Here is a 21463-nt window from a genome sequence, read left to right as displayed (position 1 = left end):
TCCATATCAACACCATGGAGAATTCCGCAAGACAGGGTCTTGCTAACCCAGGGACCCCTTCAACATCCGGACTCTCAATGGTTGCACCTGACCATCTGGAGGTTGAGCAGAGTCATCTGAAGAGCGAAGTTTTCCAACCGAGTTATCGCCACCATCCAAGCCGCCAGACGCCCCTCAACAATTCGCATTTACAATGCCACATGGTCCAGTTTCTGCAAATGGTGTACCAAGTCTCGAATTGATCCCATCTCTCCATCTGTGGCTCAAATTCTAAAGTTCTTGCAAGAGGGACTTGACAAGGGATTATCACCTAATACGTTGAAAAGATAGCTGGCGGCCTTGGCGTCAGTTCTCACTTGTGAAAGTCTACTATCTCTTTCCCATCATCCACACATATGGAGTTACCTTCCAGGAGCCACACATTTACGCCCTCCAGCGGTACACCGTTATCCCACCTGGGACCTTAACAAGGTCCTTGTCGCACTCACTAAGGGCCCTTTTGAACTCTTGAAATCATCAAGTCTCCAATTTCTGACGTATAAAATAGTTTTCCTTGTAGCGATCACTTCTGCTCGTCGTATTTCGGAACTTGCAGCTTTGTCTATCAGACAAGATCTTTGTGTTTTCCATTCTGACCGGGTGGTCCTTCATCCTGATCCTACGTTTATTCCCAAAATTAACTCGGTTTTTCATAGGGCACAAGAGCTGATACTTCCTAATTTTTGTCCCAGACCATCCCAAGGGTTGGAACTACAATGGCATAGCCTTGATGTGAGGCGAGCATTGGGAATATATATTTACCACACAGCAACTTTCAGAAAAATGGAAGCCTTATTTGTGTCGTTTCAGCCCAACACTCAGGGATGCAAGGTCTCATCTTCTACAATAGGCCGTTGGCTACAAGCCGCGATAGCGAAAACGTATCAGACTCAAGCACTTCAGGTGCCCAGGGGCATAACAGCTCATTCAACAAGGAGCGCCACAACATCAGCAGCGTGGGCCACACAGGCACCAATAACTGAAATTTGTCGAGCCGCAACCTGGGCCTCTCCATTGCCATTCATTAGGCATTATAAAATAGACGTGTTTGCATCCGCTGAGGCTTCCTTTGGCAGAAGAGTTCTGCAACGTGTCCACAGGGACCAGGAGGGAATTCCAGGCCAGACAGAGTCCCTCCCGTAGGACAGGCCAAGCTTTGGTATGTCCCACTACTGGATGCTCTGAACAGCTCATGAGAGAAAGGGCGTTGGTACTTACCTGACACACCTGTTCTCTTTGAGCTGTGAAGAGCATCCAGCCCCACCCTTTTTCCGTCTGGTGGGGTCCTGTTTCGGCCAACAAATTGTTAGGGCATTGAGGGCATTTATTTCTCTCATCTTCGCCAAAACTGGGGAACGCTGGGGAGGAGTCTCGTGGAGGAGGAGGAGCATTCCACAAATTAAGCCCAGCCTAGACATGCAGAGACTGAAGCACCTCCCACTACTGGATGCTCTTCACAGCTCAAAGAGAATGGGCGTGTCAGGTAAGTACCAACGCCCTTTTTCCCCACGTGGCCTTGTCTTTAAGGTGAGGGAGAATGTGGGTTATAGAGACAGGTGAAAATACATATGTATATGTAGCTTTATGTTTGACACATACATTTGTTGGATGTATATATTAGCGGGTACACAAGATCTGCAAGACTGATAGCAGTCGGATTTGGAAAATCTGGATGAGAGATTTGGGGAGTTGGGTACCTGAGAAATTTTCTTTGTTTTATCGTGTTATGGTTGATTGGTTTGTTGTATGTTGTACGTTGCTCAGAGCTGATTATCTTAAATTTAGGGTTATCTTCATTTCAAGGAAATACAATATATAAATCTGTAGTCAAATCCTGATCAATTTCCCATTAAACATGCAGGTGGAAGATGTATGTAGATTTCTATTAGAGTAATTGCCTATGAATATTTATATGCTTTCCTGACTTTGCATATTGTTAATAGAAGTAACTGTGGCAGCAAATTAAATGACTGTGCCTAAAAATAGAAATGACTGTGCCTAAAAATATTAAACATAATTGAGAATGAATGGCTATAATGAGAAATATAAGGTTTTAGTTTCTATTCATTTAAGAAATTGTGAAAGGTTTGGAAAAGTGACAGATAAACTGCTAAAATTATTTGTTTAATGCATCTTTTTGTTCACTTGTGAGATCTACAACATATTTGAAGTATTTTCTGATATAATTAATTCTTTAAATCACATTCACCCTTTGGTCAAATCATTTTAATGCCATTTTAAACATTGTTTGAGTTTCTGCATGCAAGTATTTCATAATATTGATTCTGTTTAGCAGCCAAAAATTCTGTTTTGCCAGACTGTCTTCTGAACTCTGTTGTTACATATGAGTTAGTTTCATGTACTGGGCTAAGCTATGATTTCTTCAAACTGTATTCATAATAGCTGATTTATGTATAATGTTAAACCATAAACTATGGTTTGCTTTTTTCATGCCACATTAAGCTGAAATCAAACCAGGCACTTATATAGCATTCACAAATAGTGTTGGGAAGCTGCTATACTAATTTGCCACATTATATAAATACACATCATTGTCCATAAGAATAGAAGCATTATTTTTAAAAGGTAGAATGGTTTCTATAGGGTCAGTAATTCTTGTAAATGTATCGTCATCAAGTTGTCTTTTCATTATATCATTTGACATCTCCCTGCAAGCCAAGTTCTTCTCTTCTGTTATTTATGAACACCTCCGGATCCTGAAATTCCTGCTATGCTGGCCGTCAATTCATCTGAGAATTTTTAGAGTTTGCGCGAATCAGGTTACACTCACATCTGCCACCATTGGTGTGAACAAACGTTGGTGTGAATTTCATAATCCTGCCTCAGAACACACTATTGGATTCTGAGTTACAACAGTGGATGTGTTAGCATGTTGAGGTTAGGTCTTTCCTAACTAGGACTTTGTAAAAAAAAAAATTTTTTTTTCCAAAATAAAGCATTTCAACAATGCTTCAAATGATGCTTTATTTGAAGCTTTGTTGAAATGCTTTATCTTGAAAAAAGAATAATAAACTTCTTGATTTTGAAAATAATAAATAAACTGCTATAAATAAAGCTGTTTAATGATGTAAGGTAATAAAAGAGGCCTTCTCCTCCTATCTGTAGAGGAAAACAAAACTGGCATATTCAGATATGATATTCTTCCGACTAAAATCGGAATTCCGTTTTTTTGGGGGGGAATCGCCCCCCAAAAGGAACGGCCTGAGGAGAGGCAGAGGCACAAGTCTTCTGACGGGGCTCCTCCCATGGAGGATTGGCGGCAGCGGCAGCTTGAATTACCCCGCCCTGCCATCTTCTCCAGCTGGGAAGGAAGCCGTAAGGCCCCCTTTCCAAAGAAAGCGAGTCTAAGGCTGCCAGTTCGTGGCGAGAAGGTGAATTGGCGCCTTTCTTGCCGCTCCAAGCGGCTTAGCTAACCTCACGCTGGCCGGCGGCTTCAGGGAATGAATGGAAGCCCCGTCCCCTGGGTAATTGCGGGAGCGCCACCGCGTTCCCCTGCAATGACTGGAGAGGCGGCTCAGCGCCAAGGAACATCCCCGCTCTGTTCGGTGGAGGAGATTCCCCGAGGAGACCAGAAGCACGAGGTCAAAGGATGGAGGGGGGGAGCCCCGGGAAACACAGGCGCTGCGCTCCGTCCCTGCACCAAAAATGCCCTTGGGGAAACTACTCCTCCCAGCTAATAAAGTAATAATAATAATTTTAAAAAGCGTCCTGCGCGCCCTCAGGCTCCCCACGATCTGCCTTCTGACCTCGCTACGGAGGCTGCCAAGGCGAAGGAGCGGGGGGGGGAGCGGCGAGGTTTACTCTGCCTGGGGTTTGGGGGGTGGGGCAGTCTGTTCCTGGAAAAAGCTCACCTGCAAGGTCATTTCTGACCGCAGCCTACAAGAAGGGAGTAACTCAATGTGGAAGTGGCTTGGGACCAGGTTATCTATTGCCGGTCACATCTACCTGACCCACCAGAGCTGGGAGGTAAGGAAACATCAGATGTTTGGGACCAGGATTTTCATCACCAATAACATGGTTATAAAGTTCAGGGTCCCATTGCATAGTGACAGCAATCCTGGCAGTGCCCATCGCAATCATTAAGTGAGGAGGATGAGTCATTAAGCCCACTTGCCAAGCAAAGTCGATGGGGAAGGCAGCAGGGTGTTTCAAGTTCTGCTCTTTGCAAACTTTTCCTTGGTGGTTCACAATCTGGCCAGAAGGCTCGGTGGGTGAGTGTTACTTCTGGGCTGGGGGTGGTGATGGCATTGTGTGAGTGCAGCAAAGATGGGGGTGTAAAACACAAGTTCAGCCAAGCAAGTGGGACTGCTAGTGTCCACACCTGGCCTGGTCCTAGGGTCTCCTTGGGAGAAAGAGCGGGAGGAGTAGGGGTGGGCTTCTGGGGGCTGGCAGGGGCTCGGGAGAACATCTCCGTGGTGGGGCTCCCTCTTTCTGGAACATCATACCCCCCACCCCCCTGATTAGACTGGCTGTTACTCTGACACTTCTCTGGAAGGCCCTGAAAACTTGGTTCTGCCAGTGGGCCTGGGGAACCCAGAGCAGGATGGAGGCCATTAATTGGTTAGTATGAATGTGTGTTGTCGCTAGTGTTGGTGTTGTGTGTGCGATTTCTTGGTGCACGGCGTGGGGTCTCTTTTGGCCGGCCTCGAAAGAGCGCGCGTGGGGCGGGCGGTGGAGACGTGGGAACGAATGCGGGAAGGAAGCGAACCTCGTTGCAAAGTTTTACCTGATACTCTGCTAAAGCTTCAAGGGGGCATTGCCAATTTAATTCCCACCGGGGCGCTGCATGGACCGAGGCGGGTGCTTAGGCACCCCTGGCTACTTTTCAGATTTTTTTTTCAGAGGGGAATATCATGCCTGTATATTGCTTTGTATTGTATAGCTTCTGAGGCTCTCAAACCCAAAACTGAGAATGACACGTGCAATTTTTCCAAGCTGAGTTCTCACATTTGCACCTACAGACAACATCATGCCAGACTGTGGGCTCCACTGTCTGCATCTACTATATTCTCTGGAAAATTTTAAACAGGGCTGTCTTCGCTCTGTTTCTCTCAGACATTACATCCAGACTGAATTGTCTCTCCAGAATGCACCCCCTCTTCCTGGGGATCCACCCAGTGGTGGGATTCCACCGGTATAACAACCGTTCGGTGAGCTTGTGCTTTGCACGCACATACATTTGAAAATCACCCATTTTCAGCTCTAAAACATACCTTCTACTGCAGCCCCGGTGAGTAAAATAGCTGAGGCGCGGCAATCCGCTGTGCCGCATGAATCAGCTGGGCTTCGAAATATAGGAAAGATTAGGACAGGGGCGGGTGGGCGGAGACAACTGATCGCCGGAACTAAGGGTTCATCTGAACCGGTATCAGACCACCCCTGGATCCACCTCCTTACTAGATTATCACAGAAGCCTCACCCAGCTAATTCCCACATTTTCAACAGCTAATAGGTCATGCTGGTGGCTGCATCGTGCTGGCACAGTAGTTTGAATGCAGTGTAACAGGCCAATTCTGCACACTGCCTACAGCTGGCAGTTCGGGTCTCACTGGCTCAAGATGACTTTAGCCTTCCATTCTTCCAAGGTCATTAAAATGAAGAGCCAGATTGTTGGGGGCAATATGCTGACTCTGTAAATTGCTTAGAGGGGGCTGTAAAATACCATGAAGCAACATATAACTCTAAGTGTTATTGTTCTGCTTAGTAAAAATCTCAGAAGCATCACAAGAAGCTTTGATGAAGTTAATTGCTTCACTTCATTGAGAGGCATGGTACCACTTCTGCAGTGTGAAGCACTTTATCTACTTCTTCGCCCAAGTCTGGTACTAACCATACCTTATTATTTTTTGACTTGATGGTCTTGGTTTTTGCTCTTTCTTTGTTCTGCAATATTGATTTAGCTATAGATCAACTACACAGTGTTGTAAATAAAGGAGGAGATGCTGCTTCACCTAATTTATCCTCATATGAAAAGAGAAGTGCTTTCAGTTCAGAAAGGTTGTTTTTCTCCTCCTTTTGATTGGGTCCTAGGTTGCCTTTTTAAAATGCAGATAAGATTACTTAGAGCAAGTCTAAATAGGTTTCACAGCAAAACTTCTGTGGCATATGAAATACGACTCCTTACAATTAGTTTGTCTATTTATTCATATGCTTAATTCATTTATTATTTTATTGTGAAGTTGAAGGCTTTTTGTTTTGATAACTGGCTGGGGCAAACCTGTAAAACAAGTCCTTATTTATTTATTCTCATTTATTACAGTCACAGTACTAGCACTAGAAACAGCTTTATGTATAAAAAAGATCAATCGCAAATATACTTATCTCCCTCTCCAAGCACTGACTTTGATTGGGCTAAAAAAATCAGTGGTTATTAAGATTAGAACAACAGGCTAAATTAGTGTAAATGCTGCTTGAGTTTTAGTTCTCTATCCCAAATAGACACGCTATTTATATTTTTGTAGTCCAGAATTGGGTTTTTCAACTGGAAAATTAGAATACTTATTTTTAGTTGGAGCTACATGTTAAAATAGTGAAGTGGCATATTCATGTCTTAAATGATCAAGGAAACACTTCCACTTCCACTACAAGTAAGTTATTAAATGCTTTAAAAAATAGTAATCATGTTTTTAACTGATAGGAAAAAAATATTTCAGGAATCTTTATGAAGAGCAGACTGTTAAGAAGTAGGTCAGTAAGAGAAAAAAGAGAGAGAGAGAGAGATACATTCTAAATATATGTATCTTTCATATATATAAATATTTTGTTCTGTGAAGACAAGCTGAGCAAGAAAGATATCAAATTGAACAGAAAATGCTCTTCCCATACTACCATTCCTTCATTGTTTGCAGCACCCCTAAAATTTATTTTAAAGAAGGAGTTGAAAAATTATTCATACTTTTCCAGTGTTTAATTTGGCCTTTTATAACCAGCATTATAAATATTCATACTTTGGCTTTAGTATTATTTGATTAAAGCATTATAATGGAGTTGAAGCCTACTAAGTAAATTTGTCAGTGAAAATAAATTATGACAAGACTAATGAGGCAAACATCTGTCTAATATTAAAGGCATTTTAATGGTTATGCCTACTGAGGATAAAATTAGATTAACTGGATTTAAAGTTAGCAGAAGTAAGAAAAAAAGTTAAGAAACCAATACAATACTATTGCTAATGTCTATTGTCTGCCAAACCAAAGAAAGATATGAAAACAAATTGTAGATCTTTGAGAGTAGCAGTGATGAAAGCTTTAATCATGCCATCATCTATTGGGAGACAGAGTCTTCCATGGAACTCCTGACCATCCTTGGTGGCAACCTTTTCTTTTGGAAAATGGACATGCTCACTAGTAGAGCAAACATAGATGAAGAAGAAGTACCAGTAACTTTGGAGAAAAGTGATCATACAATGCAGTGAGTTTCTTTATTTGAAGCAAAACTAAAGTTGAATGTGTTCAAATGTACTGACTTAAAGAAAATGGGTTTTAATTAACTCAGAACAAAAATAGGATTCTAATGAGTAAAGCATGGTATACATGGTACTAAAACACAATTGCAAACAATTCTAGCAGGGAGGTAAACACATCAGGAAAAGAAGTCAATGTTGCAGCACAAAAAGCTTAGGAAGATTAAACAAAACAAAACAAAACAAAACAAAAACCATCTGCTAACTGGAAAGAAGGGTAAGTCACCAAGAAATAACAAGATAACATGGAATTTAGAAAAATGCCACAAAGAATAAAAGTCTGGAATTGGCAAAGGGTTTCTTCAAATCCAATAAATCAACAGATATATTCAAAATAATAAGAGTCAGTATACCAAGTGCTCAGTTAAGATTGCAATATTCCAACAATCACAAGAAATGATAAAACTATTCAACTTTTACTTTGAATTCAGCTTCTCCAATAAGGAGGTATACTAAGCAAATGTGAAGAAAAGGATGGAGAAATTTCAGATTGATGGCAATATGGATAAGATTTTAAATCTCATGGGTTCATTGCATTTGATTTCTACTTTTACCAGTCTTATTTTTTTTCCTGTTCATTTCTGATTTGTTAAAACAAATAAGTTTCTACATGAATACAATGTTGGAAGAATTATCCTTCTGGGTTCAGTTCCAAGTGGGGAAAAAGCCACTGGAAACATGGAGGCTGTTTGGAAAGCTGGATTAATGGTGGACAGGACCACATGGCTTGGAGCTCCAAAGTGAAAAGGATGATCACATGCTTTAAGATGTTGGGTGAAGGAAAAGAGGGAAGATGCTGAGAGACCCTTAGTTAATACCCTCTGTTGGGCCCCACCTTAGTGTTTCCTGTTCCTGTGTAAGAAATGTAACCCATTGGCTGTCAGATTCCCAGGGGTGGGCGTCTTAGCTAACTTTGTAGGCTTTGTCTGGACCACATGGCTTTACCTGAGTGCTGGCTGATGCAATCTTCCCAGGCCAGGTGGTGAGATGGGCAGAGGCCGTTATTATGTAGAATACTCTGATCTAGGCCTTAAATGGCCCACCCATTAACAAAGGTGAGCTTCTGCTTCTGAGTTTCTACTCTTTTTAAGGGAAATATTCTGCCTTTTTAATATTTCCTAGGATATTTCATTTTTCTAGGAGAGGGGTGGGTGCTAACTTCCTACACCAACATGAAATTTAGTTTGTTGGGAAAATATGAATTGCATGGACCTGCATTTCTCTTACCATCCAAACAGTCCAGTTAGTGTTGCTGTCCAAACCATCTCAGATTTATATCTTCTCAGTGATGTTTTTGGAGTTCTTTCCAGGTGCCTGGATTTTTGTACACAGATTAACAGTTCACATTTTTTGTTTCCTTGATTTTAATGTCTACATACATTGATAGGGAAAATATCTTCTATGCTGCCTGGCTAAGTGTTTTTTTTAATCAGGGCAACCTGGTCTACCCAAATACAGGATGCAGCATACTGCTTCCACTTTTGCCTTTCAGCCCCAATCCAGGAGCCTTCGCAGGCAGTCACTTTTGCATTAAATTGATATTTACCGACAAAGAAATAAGGGGAGACTAATATAGATCTATTTCAAGCTATTTAGTTCTCATCAGTTAACCATACCCTTCTGGGATTCAAACCCGGGCTACTTACATATTAGTAGATGTATTAACCTTTAAGTCCGGTTTCGAATCCCAGGCTGGCTGACGAGAGCTAACTAGCTTGAAATAGATCTATGCATGTCTCCCTTTATTTCTTTGCTAGTAAATATAAATTTAACACATGGTGCCTGGCTGTGTTTCATTCAAAGATATAGAACAGAGTTTCTTCTATGGCTGCCTGGGGAATTCTGGGATTTGAAGTCCGCGTATCTTAAATGTGCCAAAGTTGAAAAACCACTGGTGTAGAGTAATCAGTGCATCCATCTAGGTGATTTTATTTTCCAGATGTATTTCAGCTCTCTCTAAAAACAGTGATGGAAAGGCTAGAAGTAATTAATCTCTGCCTGATCAACTTCCGTATCTCCACTGTGGTGAACAAAAGTAGTTAAGTAACCTAGACTAAAAAAATAATAATTTCCCAAGGAATGACTGATGGCTGCAGAAATGTAAGGCAAACATATTTCCTGCCTGCTTTAAGTCTGTTCACCATTCTCGCAGCCCCCTTCCCTCTGCTCTGGAAGGGAAAAAATTTTTTAAAAAAGAAAACCACATGAATGGAATGCCTCACAGCAAAAGGAATGGAGGTGGATAATTTTATTGGGAGTCTCCTGCAAAGACTAAAGAATGTTCTATCGTCTTATTCTTTGATTGTTAGGAAAAGAGAGGTAGTGCCATCAAAGAATGGTAACTTTCATAAAGCCTCCAGGGACCAATATCATCTTAGGTTTAGGAAAATATTGATATCCTCCTGAACCTATACTGTGATACAGGTCCTTGCTTAACAACAGTCATTGGGGCCAACAGCTCCAACATTAAGCATAATCATAAAGTCCAATTGTGAATGGGCCCCAATCTAAATAAAAAATGTGAACCATGGTTGCAAAGCACGTAGACACTTTTTTATTGGCACTATATATCTAGCAATCCATGTAACGATAATCCAAACGATCTGCTTTCTTTTGGTATAAATTCTTATCACTCAGTTTATTGTACAAGTTGTCTCAAGTGCAATCGTTTCTTGTTTACTATGGAAAATAACTCCATCGAGGTGTCATGATTTGATGGTGCCTGTTTACAAACTTGGAGGGTAATTATACTCCCTTGTCTTAATAGTTTATCTTATTGATGCTCTGCTGACATGTTTTTAAACAGTATTTGGTGATTGTAAATATTAATGGCACCAATTTCCCGCTCATTATCATGTGTTTGCATTTGATTTGCCTGATTGCTGCAGGTGGAGACAATAGGGGATGCATACTGTGTGGCGGCCGGGCTCCACAGGCAGAACCTGAATCATGCAAAGTCAATTGCTCTGATGGCCCTGAAGATGATGGAGCTGTCAGAGGAGGTGCTCACACCAGATGGAAGACCAATTAAGGTACCTTCTTTTCTATATATTTGCAGCAGTTCAATGAACGAAAAGAGCAGCCTATGCTTGCTAACATAGTGAATAATATGTCTAAAGTTACAGTCTTGCTAGAAGAGGTGAGTTGTAGATTACATACTTACTCAGGCATTGGCAAAGGATTGAGAAGAGTCCATCATACTGTCTTAACTTCCTAGACCCATCATCCATAGGCAACACGTAGCTTCTCAATTATTTTTTGTTTGGTAATTGGAGTACTCTGAGATTCAGATCTTTAGAAGCAAATTATCAGATAAACAGGACCCTGATTTTCCCATTGTGTCTATATTTATGGAGAAGTTACAACCCCAGGAGACTATGAATTCTTGTCTCACCTTAGGCATGAAAGATACCTGGGTGATTTCTGGCCAGTCACACTGTCTCAGCCCACCTCGCCTCACAGGGTTGATGTTATGGAGAAAATAGGAAAAGGAAGCAATATTAGATGTGTTTGTCTTGAGTTATCTACAAATATAAGGGCAGGATAAAAAGAATTAAAAAGAGAGGGTCAAGACTCTAGTGAAATTAATGCACTTAGTTTACTTCAAGTTCATTGCATTTCAAAAATGGAAGAGAAATGGCCCAAATTCTGGCAAGCTTTAGGATTGATGTCTTCGTTTAAAGATTTGTTGATTCATATGCAATCTTAGATGAGAAATGAGTACTTCAAATTTATATTGGAAATGTGGACAGCATAAAAAGGTCATTTTTGGCATATCTGGTGGGTTTGTAAAACAAGAAATTTTAAAGGTCAATATTTAAGTGAAATCAGAATTTTTCTGGCTGGGATTAATGGGCAGTATATTACAAAAGAGACACGGAAGTGGGTTTTTTTAAACACATGTTCACTCATATGACATTATTATATGTGCAAAATGGAAAGACTCTGAAATACCCACAATGAAGAATTGTTGGTAAAGTTGACAGAACTAGCAGAAATGCCAAGATGAACATGTTTGATCAGAGAAAGATCAACAGCTGCATTTAGTAATGATTGAAAACCCCTTGTAGTTATTTTTTAAAAGAAAAAAGAAAAATGGACTTGTGATTTATGAGTTTGAAAATTAGAAAGGGTAACTTATGGAAATAAGGAAATTATGATGTAACCGTACAGAGACAGGGCAAAGTAAAAATTTGTAACTGTTGTCACAAAGATCAGAAGCTGTTTTTTTTTTGTAATCTTACTTTTTATTTTTCTTTCTTTTTTTCTATTTTTTTCTGTTATTATTTTCATTATTTACTATTCTTCCTTTTATTTATTTCTCTTATATTTTTCTTTTACTATTGTTAAATTATAAAGAAATATAAAATTACTTCTTCTAAGTAATTACTTTTTCTTCCACAACTCATTGCTCCTATATCCTTTGAAAAATTCATTTCCTTGCTTCTTTTTATGGCATGAGCATGTTCTTATTTATTTGTTCATCACTTAAAAAGAGTTGATGCTAGATCAGGGGTGGGCAAACACGGCCCGCGGCCACATCCGGCCCGTTGGTCTGTCCAATGCGGCCTGCCCCTGAAAAAAATTGCTGCCATTGGTCTGTCCAATCCGGCCCGCCCCTGAAAAAAATCGCTGGGCGTGGCGTATTGCCCTGTGCCGCAGGGCCCCCAAAGCTGCAAAACAGTGCAGAGCGATCTAGGGTAGGAAAGAAAAGAAATTTGCAAAGGCCTCGGCTGGGAGTTCGAAATCACCTTCGAGTGCGACCTCTCCGAAGGTGAGTCCCCGCCGATCCCCCTTTTTTCCGGGGCTTCCAGGCTTAAACTTTGCAAAGGCAAAGCTTGCAGGCTGGAGCGTCTTCCCGCCGAGGAGCAGGAAGGGTTCCACCCGGCAGGCGGGCGGGCTGCTTGGAGCCACCTAAAGCTAGGCCGCTGCTGGTGGAGCTTTGCCCTGCCTTGGTGCCCCGCTTCCCGGCTCGGCGGTCCTGCTCGGGCGACACTTTAAAAGCCTGCTCCCAGTACCCGAGCAACTTCCCAGCAACTTTCGGCTTCGTTTAACTCGCGGGCGCTCGCGCCTGGCCCCGAGCCGCGCGGCGGAGGAAGCCTGGCGGGCGGGCAGGCAAGCGGGCTGCTTGGAGGAGGCGACCCGGCGGCGCTCTGGGCTTCCCTCCGCCGTGCGGCTCGGGCGAGGCGCGAGCGCCCACGAGTTAAAACGAAGCCGAAAGTTGCTGGGAAGTTGCTCGGTTTCTGGGGCTTCCAGGGCTTTGCAAAGGCAAAGTTTGCAGGCTGGAGCGCCTTCCCGCCGAGGAGCGGAAGGGTTCCACCGCGGGCGGGCGGGCTGCTTAAACTTTGCTCGGGCGGCACTTTAAAAGCCTGCTCCCAGCACCCGAGCAACTTCCCAGCAACTTTTAACCTCGCGGGCGCTGCGCCGCCCGAGCCGCACGGCAGCCCGCTCCAAGCAGCCCGCTCCACTCACCGGGCGGAACCCTTCCCGCTCCTCGGCGGGAAGATGCTCCCGCCTGCAAACTTTGCCTTTGCAAAGCCCTGGAAGCCCGGAAACCCGAGCAACTTCCCAGCAACTTTTGGCTTTTTTTAACTCGCGGCGCTTGCGCCTGGCCCCAAGCCCAGCGGCAGAGGGAAGCCCGGCAGGCGGGCGGGCAGACTGCTTGGAGGAGGCTCTGGGCTTCCCCTCGCCAGGCACGAGCGCCTGCGAGTTAAAAGGAAGCTGAAAGTTGCTGGGAAGTTGCTTGGGTTTCCGGGGCTTCCAGGCTTAAACTTTGCAAAGGCAAAGTTTGCAGGCTGGAGCGTCTTCCCGCTGAGGAGCAGGAAGGGTTCCACCCAGCGGGCGGGCGGGCTGCTTAAACTTTGCTCAGGCGGCACTTTAAAGCCTGTTCCCAGCACCCGAGCAACTTCCCAGCAACTTTCGGCTTCCTTTTAACTTGCGGGCGTCGCGCCTGGCCCCGAGCCGCGCGGCAGAGGGGAAGGCCAGCGGGCGGGCGGGCTGGTTGGAGGAGGCGACCCGGCGGTGCTCCGGCAGCAGCAACAGGCACTTTCGCCCGGCTCCGCTCAGGTGTCCGGCTGGGGCTGTCAGGAGTTGCTACCGCCGGCGCAGCTCCGTGCGGCTCCAGTCCCGCGTTGCCTTGGGAAGGAAAAGGCAAAACCAAGAGCCGCTGAGCCTGAGCCTCCGGTGCCGCTGCTCCCGTTACAAAAGCGCCGCCGCGGCTCTTCCTTTTTGCCTTTCCCTTCCCAAGGCAACGCGGGACTGGAGCCACGCTGAGCCGCGCCGGCAGTAGCAACTCCTGACTCAGGGGGCCTCCGAGGGGAGGGGAAGGAGGAGAAGAGGGGGAAGGGTGGGGGGCGATTCCCAAAAATCTTGTGCTGACCTGGCCCGCCTGTCAAATTTTAAAAGTCAATGCGGCCCCTGAGCCAAAAAGTTTGCCCACCCCTGTGCTAGATGTAGGTGTTGCTAGTGGTAATATTCAAGTTTGGATTGATAAAGGTGCATTTAATTTGATAAAAAAATATTTTAAATTTACTCTGTAAGCAGTCTTAAATGTATACAAATAAAAAAGAAACCTTTGAATTTGTAAAGTGAAAAAATTTTCTCAGAAGGAAAGCAGGAATGGACATGAGAGGTAAGGCAATTATTAACCCAACCTGAAATTCAAAGCCATAACAAGAATTATGTATATAGTGCCAAATTTCATGTATCCCTTAATAAATTGAATAATAACATGTCATTTAACAGCAGTTTTTGCCATCAAGATATTCCATGAGATACACTAAACTCCAGATAATTAAAGTTTAAATTAATTAGTGAACTTGCATCACACATACAAATAATTCTCAGCTCTTCCTTTAAAAATCACTTATACTTCATTCAGTAAAAGAGACTTAATAGCTTGATCTTGATATTAATATAACTTTCTTCATTAACAAAAACAAAAAGACATTAAATAATTCTGGGTAATGGCAGGAACACGGACAGAAAAAAAGAGACACGGAAGTGGGTTTTTTTAAACACATGTTCACTCATATGACATTATTATATGTGCAAAATGGAAAGACTCTGAAATACCCACAATGAAGAAATGTTGGTAAAGTTGACAGAACTAGCAGAAATGCCAAGATGAACATGTTTGATCAGAGAAAGATCAACAGCTGCATTTAGTAATGATTGAAAACCCCTTGTAGTTATTTTTTAAAAGAAAAAAGAAAAATGGACTTGTGATTTATGAGTTTGAAAATTAGAAAGGGTAACTTATGGAAATAAGGAAATTATGATGTAACCGTACAGAGACAGGGCAAAGTAAAAATTTGTAACTGTTGTCACAAAGATCAGAAGCTGTTTTTTTTTTTGTAATCTTACTTTTTCTTTTTCTTTCTTTTTTTCTATTTTTTTCTGTTATTATTTTCATTATTTACTATTCTTCCTTTTATTTATTTCTCTTATATTTTTTCTTTTACTATTGTTAAATTATAAAGAAATATAAAATTACTTCTTCTAAGTAATTACTTTTTCTTCCACAACTCATTGCTCCTATATCCTTTGAAAAAATTCATTTCCTTGCTTCTTTTGATGGCATAAGCATGTTCTTATTTATTTGTTCATCATTTAAAAAGAGTTGATGCTAGATGTAGGTGTTGCTAGTGGTAATATTCAAGTTTGGATTGATAAAGGTGCATTTAATTTGATAAAAAAATATTTTAAGTTTACTCTGTAAGCAGTCTTAAATGTATACAAATAAAAAAAGAAACCTTTGAATTTGTAAAGTGAAAAAATTTTCTCAGAAGGAAAGCAGGAATGGACATGAGAGGTAAGGCAATTATTAACCCAACCTAAAATTAAAAGCCATAACAAGAATTATGTATATAGTGCTAAATTTCATGTATCCCTTAATAAATTGAATAATAACATGTCATTTAACAGCAGTTTTTGCCATCAAGATATTCCATGAGATACACTAAACTCCAGTAATTAAAGTTTAAATTAATTAGTGAACTTGCATCACACATACAAATAATTCTCAGCTCTTCCTTTAAAAAATCACTTATACTTCATTCAGTAAAAGAGACTTAATAGCTTGATCTTGATATTAATATAACTTTCTTCATTAACAAAAAACAAAAGACATTAAATAATTTGGGTAATGGCAGGAACACGGACAGAAAAATATGGAGAATGATTCCCCTTTAGGAGTTTATTTTATTCATTTTATTGTGGCTGAATAATCCAGATGATGAGTTATAAAGAATGATAGTGCTCTAAAGTAAATTTAAATATATATATTTATTATCTCATTCCTTTAATTTATTTGGCATAGGAATGTAATGGGATATGAGAATAATCTTGGGAGACTGGAGGAAGAATCACAATCAGTGCTAGGGTCAGATAAGAAAAATACTGAGTCCAAAGTAGGAATGAGGACACTTTTAGTGATGAATTTCAAAATAGAAGAATAAATAAGTAAATAAATAAATGCATATATACATACACACATACGTACACACATATGTACATAAATATATAAATAAATTAAATAGAGGTGGTCCTTTTTGTGATGAAGATAGATCCTCAACTTACAACTGATTGGTTGAAGTTACAACCCCCCAAAAGGTAATTATGACCAGGTTCCAAAGTTCCACTGGCTGCCCCCCAAGTCACATGACTGCATTTGGGGCACTAAGGAACTGGCCCATATTTATGGCTACTTGCAGCATCCCATAGTAATGTGACTGTGATTTACAACTGCATTTATTTCCAATTTTTGGAAAAAATGCTCCATAGTGAACAATGGGCGCACTTAATGATGGCCACACACACACAAAATAGTAAAAAAACAGGTCTGATCATGTAATGACCTGCTTTATGACCGCAATGACTTAGGAGTGCAATGAGCAGGCTCCATTAAGTCGATAATCGAGGACCAGATATAGTTGAAAATTGGTTAATGGCATAATTTTTTTTCTTTAGATTGCAATGTTCGATTTCAAAAGTGTTGGCGCTTTTGTCTTTCAGGAAATGCCTTTTTTTAAAAAACAGTGTTTCCAAACACATAGAAAGATTTTCAAACATATAATTTCCTTCCAACATAAACAGTCTTTCCAGCATTCTTCAAATATAAGGAAAAACTGCTGTTTAATGCATCTCCTAGAAAGGTTTGTTATAAAGATTTTTTTTAAAAAAATGAACATGCAGATGTTTACCTCTTTTCCCCAAGCTTTTGATATTTTGGTTTTTAACAGCTGTGGTGATAACAAAGGTATAGAATTCCAATATATGCACATACTTTCACAGTCTGTGATTATTGATGCCAAAAACATCCTCATCCATATTTAGTTAACAGTTTGCTCATGATGACTCTCAGTATCAGTGAAACTATGCACGCAGATTTATATCACCATTAGCTGCACACACAGGCAAGGTTACTTTTACACATGGATGATTTCCTTTGCTAGGTGTCTTTAGGGACCTAATTTTTCATAACCATGTAAGGGGAAATTGCTTGCCTCTGACATCTAGTAATGGACCTCTGTGTTGTACTGTAAAAATAGTTTGATTGTTAAGATCCCATTGTTGGCTGATTTTATTGGGGAACTGCCTAAAACATTAAAATATCTTTTAGTTGTTCTTTTCTATAACACTAGCATAAATTATGATGCTAGTATTACTATTAGTTCAGAAGAGTTGGTAGTGTTATTTGAGAAGCTTTCCATAGCTGGCCCTTATTTAATTTATTTATTTTAAAAATTCAGTTTATATATTCTTTTATGTCAGTCTCGTTTAATGTTAAGTTCTACATTTCCTTCAGCATTGCTCAACAATGCATCATAGATGCTATTTGAGCTATGCAAAGCTTTACAATTCCCACCAAAAGGGTTAAGGTAAATTTAAATGGGTGATATCACAAATGCTTACACTTTGGATGGTTTCTTTGTACTGTAGCAAAATATGGAATACTGAAAGGCAGAGGTAATGCTGCAGTAGGAATTCCCTAAACCAGGGATCTTCAAACTTGACAGCTTTAAGACTTGTGGACTTCAACTCCCAGAATTCCTCCTCCAGTCATGTTAGCTCAGGGATTCTGGGAGTTGAAGTCCACAAGTCTTAAATTTGCGAAATTTGAAGATCCTTGCCCTAAACATTGGCCTTTGTTTATTATATTCTCCAGAATTAAAGGCATTTTGGGCTGCTGTTTTCTACCCTGCTTAAAAGATGGTTCAAAGCATTAATACTGGCACATGGCCTTTTCCCATGCAGAATTTATCCCATACTACTTTAAGGCTCACACAGAAATGTTCCCTTGTCACTTACAGTGATGGTATAGCAAAAGCTTCCATCCACTCTTGAGTTTCTGTGTATTTCAGATAGTGTTGAGGCTTAGGTCATTATGTGAGAACCCATCTATCTGCCATTATCTACTGGGGGGGTGCAGTGACTCAGCAGTTAAAGACACTGAGCTGATCACATGGAAAGCTGACAGCACGGGTTTGAGACCCAAATACCTCATGATAGGGTGAGTTCCCGTTATTTGCCCTATCTCCTGCCAACCTAGCAATTCAAAAGCATGCAAATGCAAGTACATAAATAGATACCACTTCAGTGGGAAGGTAACACCATTCCTTGTGTCTCGGGATATGGTCATGCTGACCAAGGAAGTGTCTTCGGACAACATGGCTCCCTCAGCTAAGAACCCCCTCCCCCAGACTCATACACAACTGGTCAGGGGAAACCTTTAACTTTTATTGTGGCTATCAACATGGTGGAAATGTTATAAGACAACTTCAGGACATGCAACTACAGCATCAGAATTAAAGTATGTAGAGGCTTTTTTTAATTGCAGAAATGTTAAAAAGGAAAAGAGAAGGGGCCATGTTGACACAGTGGTTAGAATGCAGTACTGCAGGCTATTTCAACTGACTGCCAGCTGCCTGCAATTTGGCAGTTCGAAACTCACCAGGCTCAAGGTTGACTCGGCCTTCCATCTTTCCAATGACGACCCAGATTGTTGGGGGCAATATGCTGACTTGTAAAACTGCTTAGAGAGGGATGTAAAGCACTGTGAAGCGGTATGTAAGTCTTAAGTGCTGTTGCTATCTTGGTATTAGTTTAGGGACGGCTACTCGATAGCCAGAAAATTACCTAAGGAAACCTTGAAACAAGACTTTCTCACTTCTGTCTGGCCATCTTTGTAATATTGGTTTTTCTGGGAAAAGTAGTTCCCTGTGCAGCTTGTAAAAACCTTCTCTTTTCAGTTGCCTAGAGAAGGATTTGGGTATGAAGCTACAAGGCAACTTTAGTTTATGATAAATCCAAGCCTAAAGGTGAAAATATAACTCCATATTTTTTTATAAAGGATTGTAGTGAAAAGAAAGAGCCAATTTGTTGTAGTAGTTAAGAAACTAGCAGAGGGTGAGTTCTAGTCCAGCCTTTGGCACAAAACCAACTGTGTGAGCCAATTTGAGCCAGTCAATTTCCCTCAACTCTAAGAAGCAGGCAATAGCAAAACCACTTCTGAAATCTTGTCAAGAAATCTGCAGAGACTTGTCCAGGCAGTTCCCTGGAGTCAACACTGAATCAATTACACACATCACAATCACACACATATACAAAAAATACAAAGGAAAACAATTTTTGCATTAAGGTGCCTGACTATTCCAGTGGTCAGTATGTATCATCAATAAAAACAGAGGTGGCCTTTCAGGTGTGCCATTCCAATTTCCTGGAGGATCTTTAACAAGGACCATCCAAACATTTATGTGGCACTCCCTCCTTTCCACCAGTAATGACTCTTTGAAATTGAATGTAAACCTTTTTAATGGAGAGTTGAGGATCAGACCTAGACTTTTGACAGTACATAGGCTGGGCTTCAAACTATGAGTCTTCCAATATATACTGCAGCAAGGAAAAGTTTAATTGCAAATTTGAAGAGAAAGAAGTTTTTCTCCTCTCAGAGCTTTGAAAGTTGCCACTAATCACTTAAATTAAGAGGATTTAGGAGTGGCAGATTTAAATAGCTTTTCACATTGCAATAATGCTGCACCTCATAGTTGAGTAGACCAGTGGCCCTGATAAAAAAAACACTTAATCTTTTCCCTGGTATAGCCGACAAAGAGAGGAGAACCCGTGGCTTAGAGGTTGGTACATCTATCTAATATGTAAGTAGCCCAGGTTCAAATCCTAGAAGGGTATGGCCAGCTGATATTTCAAACTAAACAGTTCTAGACTAATCTCCCTTTATTTCTTTGTCAATAAAACATAATTGCAATAATGGTAGTCAGTCTGAACGGCTTTCAGAGGAGGCTCTGTTCAGTGTCTACTTGTATTAATGGCTGTGTACTACCTCCAGAATCATAGGCAGCTTGATATGTTTACTGGGAAGTGACAGTGGAAAGAGACAATCATCCTTCAGGCTAGGCTTGTGAGCTTTCCAAATCCATTCAGTTGGCTACTGTGCCTAGATGATCTTTGGCCTGATCCAGCCTTGGGGTAGTTCTTAAATTCTTCTCATATAGCACTTCCAAACCAGAGGTGATATTCAGCAGGTTCTGACCAGTTCTGGAGAACCGGTAGTGGAAATTTTGAGTAGTTCGGAGAACCAGCAAATACCATCTCTGAGTGGCCCCGCCCCCATCTATTCTCTGCCTCCCGAGTCCCAGCTGATCGGCTGGGTCTTCTTTTGTTGCCCTGCACAGGAAAACAGAGCTGGAAAGCAGGTTAGTGGAATGGGGAGGGAATGGGATTCTGTAGTAAACTTCTCCATGGAGTGGGGTGGGAATGGGGATTTTACAGTATCCTTCCTGTCACACCCACCAAGCCATGCCCACCCAGCCACACCACGCCCACCAAGCCACGGCCACAGAACCGGTAGTAGAAAAATTTGAATCCCACCACTGTTCTAAACCACTTACTATTGATGATTCAGGTCTATTAAATCGCTATAGCTGTCTTGATATGAGTGAGTTCTCTGTGCAGAGTGCATAAGCTCTGACCTTAGCCGTTGTTATCATTCACACTCCAAATCTTGGGCACTGTGTCAATGTCTCTTGCTAATGTTTGTGCTGATTAGAGAGAACACAGACCAAATATCTAGCAGGACAAACGGTTTCTCTTGTTTCCTATTACCAGGGAAGGCAGAAGAGAAGTTGCTGTAGGATATCCAGTGCAACTTCTTTTAATCTAGAAATTCAGTTCCCAGCATCTCTGGATAGGGGAATGACATTGCACATACTTTTCCCAAGGAAAGAGATTCCCAGGAGAATCACACTCAGAGCATCCTAACGTGACACTTCCAATAAGAGCGCTGTTTACATTTTAAGGTTGCAGTTGCATAGCTATGGCTTTGCTTTGACCTTTGAGTGTAAGCAAATAAATGACTGCTGAATTCATTATGAATCCATCCTGATGTAGTCATCTCCTTATAAATAAACTGAGTGCTCACAAGACGGGTTCAATAATCTGGCATCAAAGGATTATAAACAATTCTAATAACATAAAAATTTGATGTTGCAATCCTATATGTAGTTGAGAAAATAAAGAATTTCTTCAGCAAAGCTCAGCTCCTCGTAGCCCTAAAGACACATGCTTTTTAGAACATATCCTTTTAATTTTGGAGAAAACTTTAAAAACTGGCTTACTGACGTCTTCAACCCGGATATTCTCATTTTGTAGTCTAGATTAGAGCCTGGGTATTTCCTGGACAACTCCCATTTAATCTGATCCAATCTTTCTTAGTTTCTCAAGGTCAACCAAGGTATTATATATAAAAGTAAAGGTTTTTTTATTTAAGAATTAAGTTTTACTGATCGCAGAGTGGTTTATTTCTGAGTGGAACATATAGGAGAACCTGTATGATTTAGAATAGAATAGAATAGAATAGAATAGAATGGAATGGAATGGAATGGAATGGAATGGAATGGAATGGAATGGAATGGAACAGAATAA

General features: G+C 41.1%; 1 protein-coding gene across 1 annotated transcript in view; it reads left to right on the top strand.

Annotated features, from left to right (window-relative positions):
• Positions 1-21463, top strand: part of GUCY1A2 (guanylate cyclase 1 soluble subunit alpha 2) — a 210900-nt gene that overhangs the window by 128468 nt on the left and 60969 nt on the right. The window contains exon 6 of the mRNA XM_087966215.1: positions 10411-10554. Within this exon, the coding sequence (XP_087822341.1) occupies positions 10411-10554 (144 nt within the window). The remainder of the gene's footprint in view (positions 1-10410; positions 10555-21463) is intronic.

This window comes from Notechis scutatus, chromosome 5, assembly GCF_049901735.1.
Source record: "Notechis scutatus isolate UNSWTSFEM ecotype Mainland chromosome 5, rNotScu1.2, whole genome shotgun sequence".
NCBI classification, from domain to species: Eukaryota; Metazoa; Chordata; class Lepidosauria; order Squamata; family Elapidae; genus Notechis; species Notechis scutatus.
The sequence above is the reverse complement of the archived record's forward strand: the minus strand, read 5'-3'. Positions and strand labels throughout refer to the sequence as shown.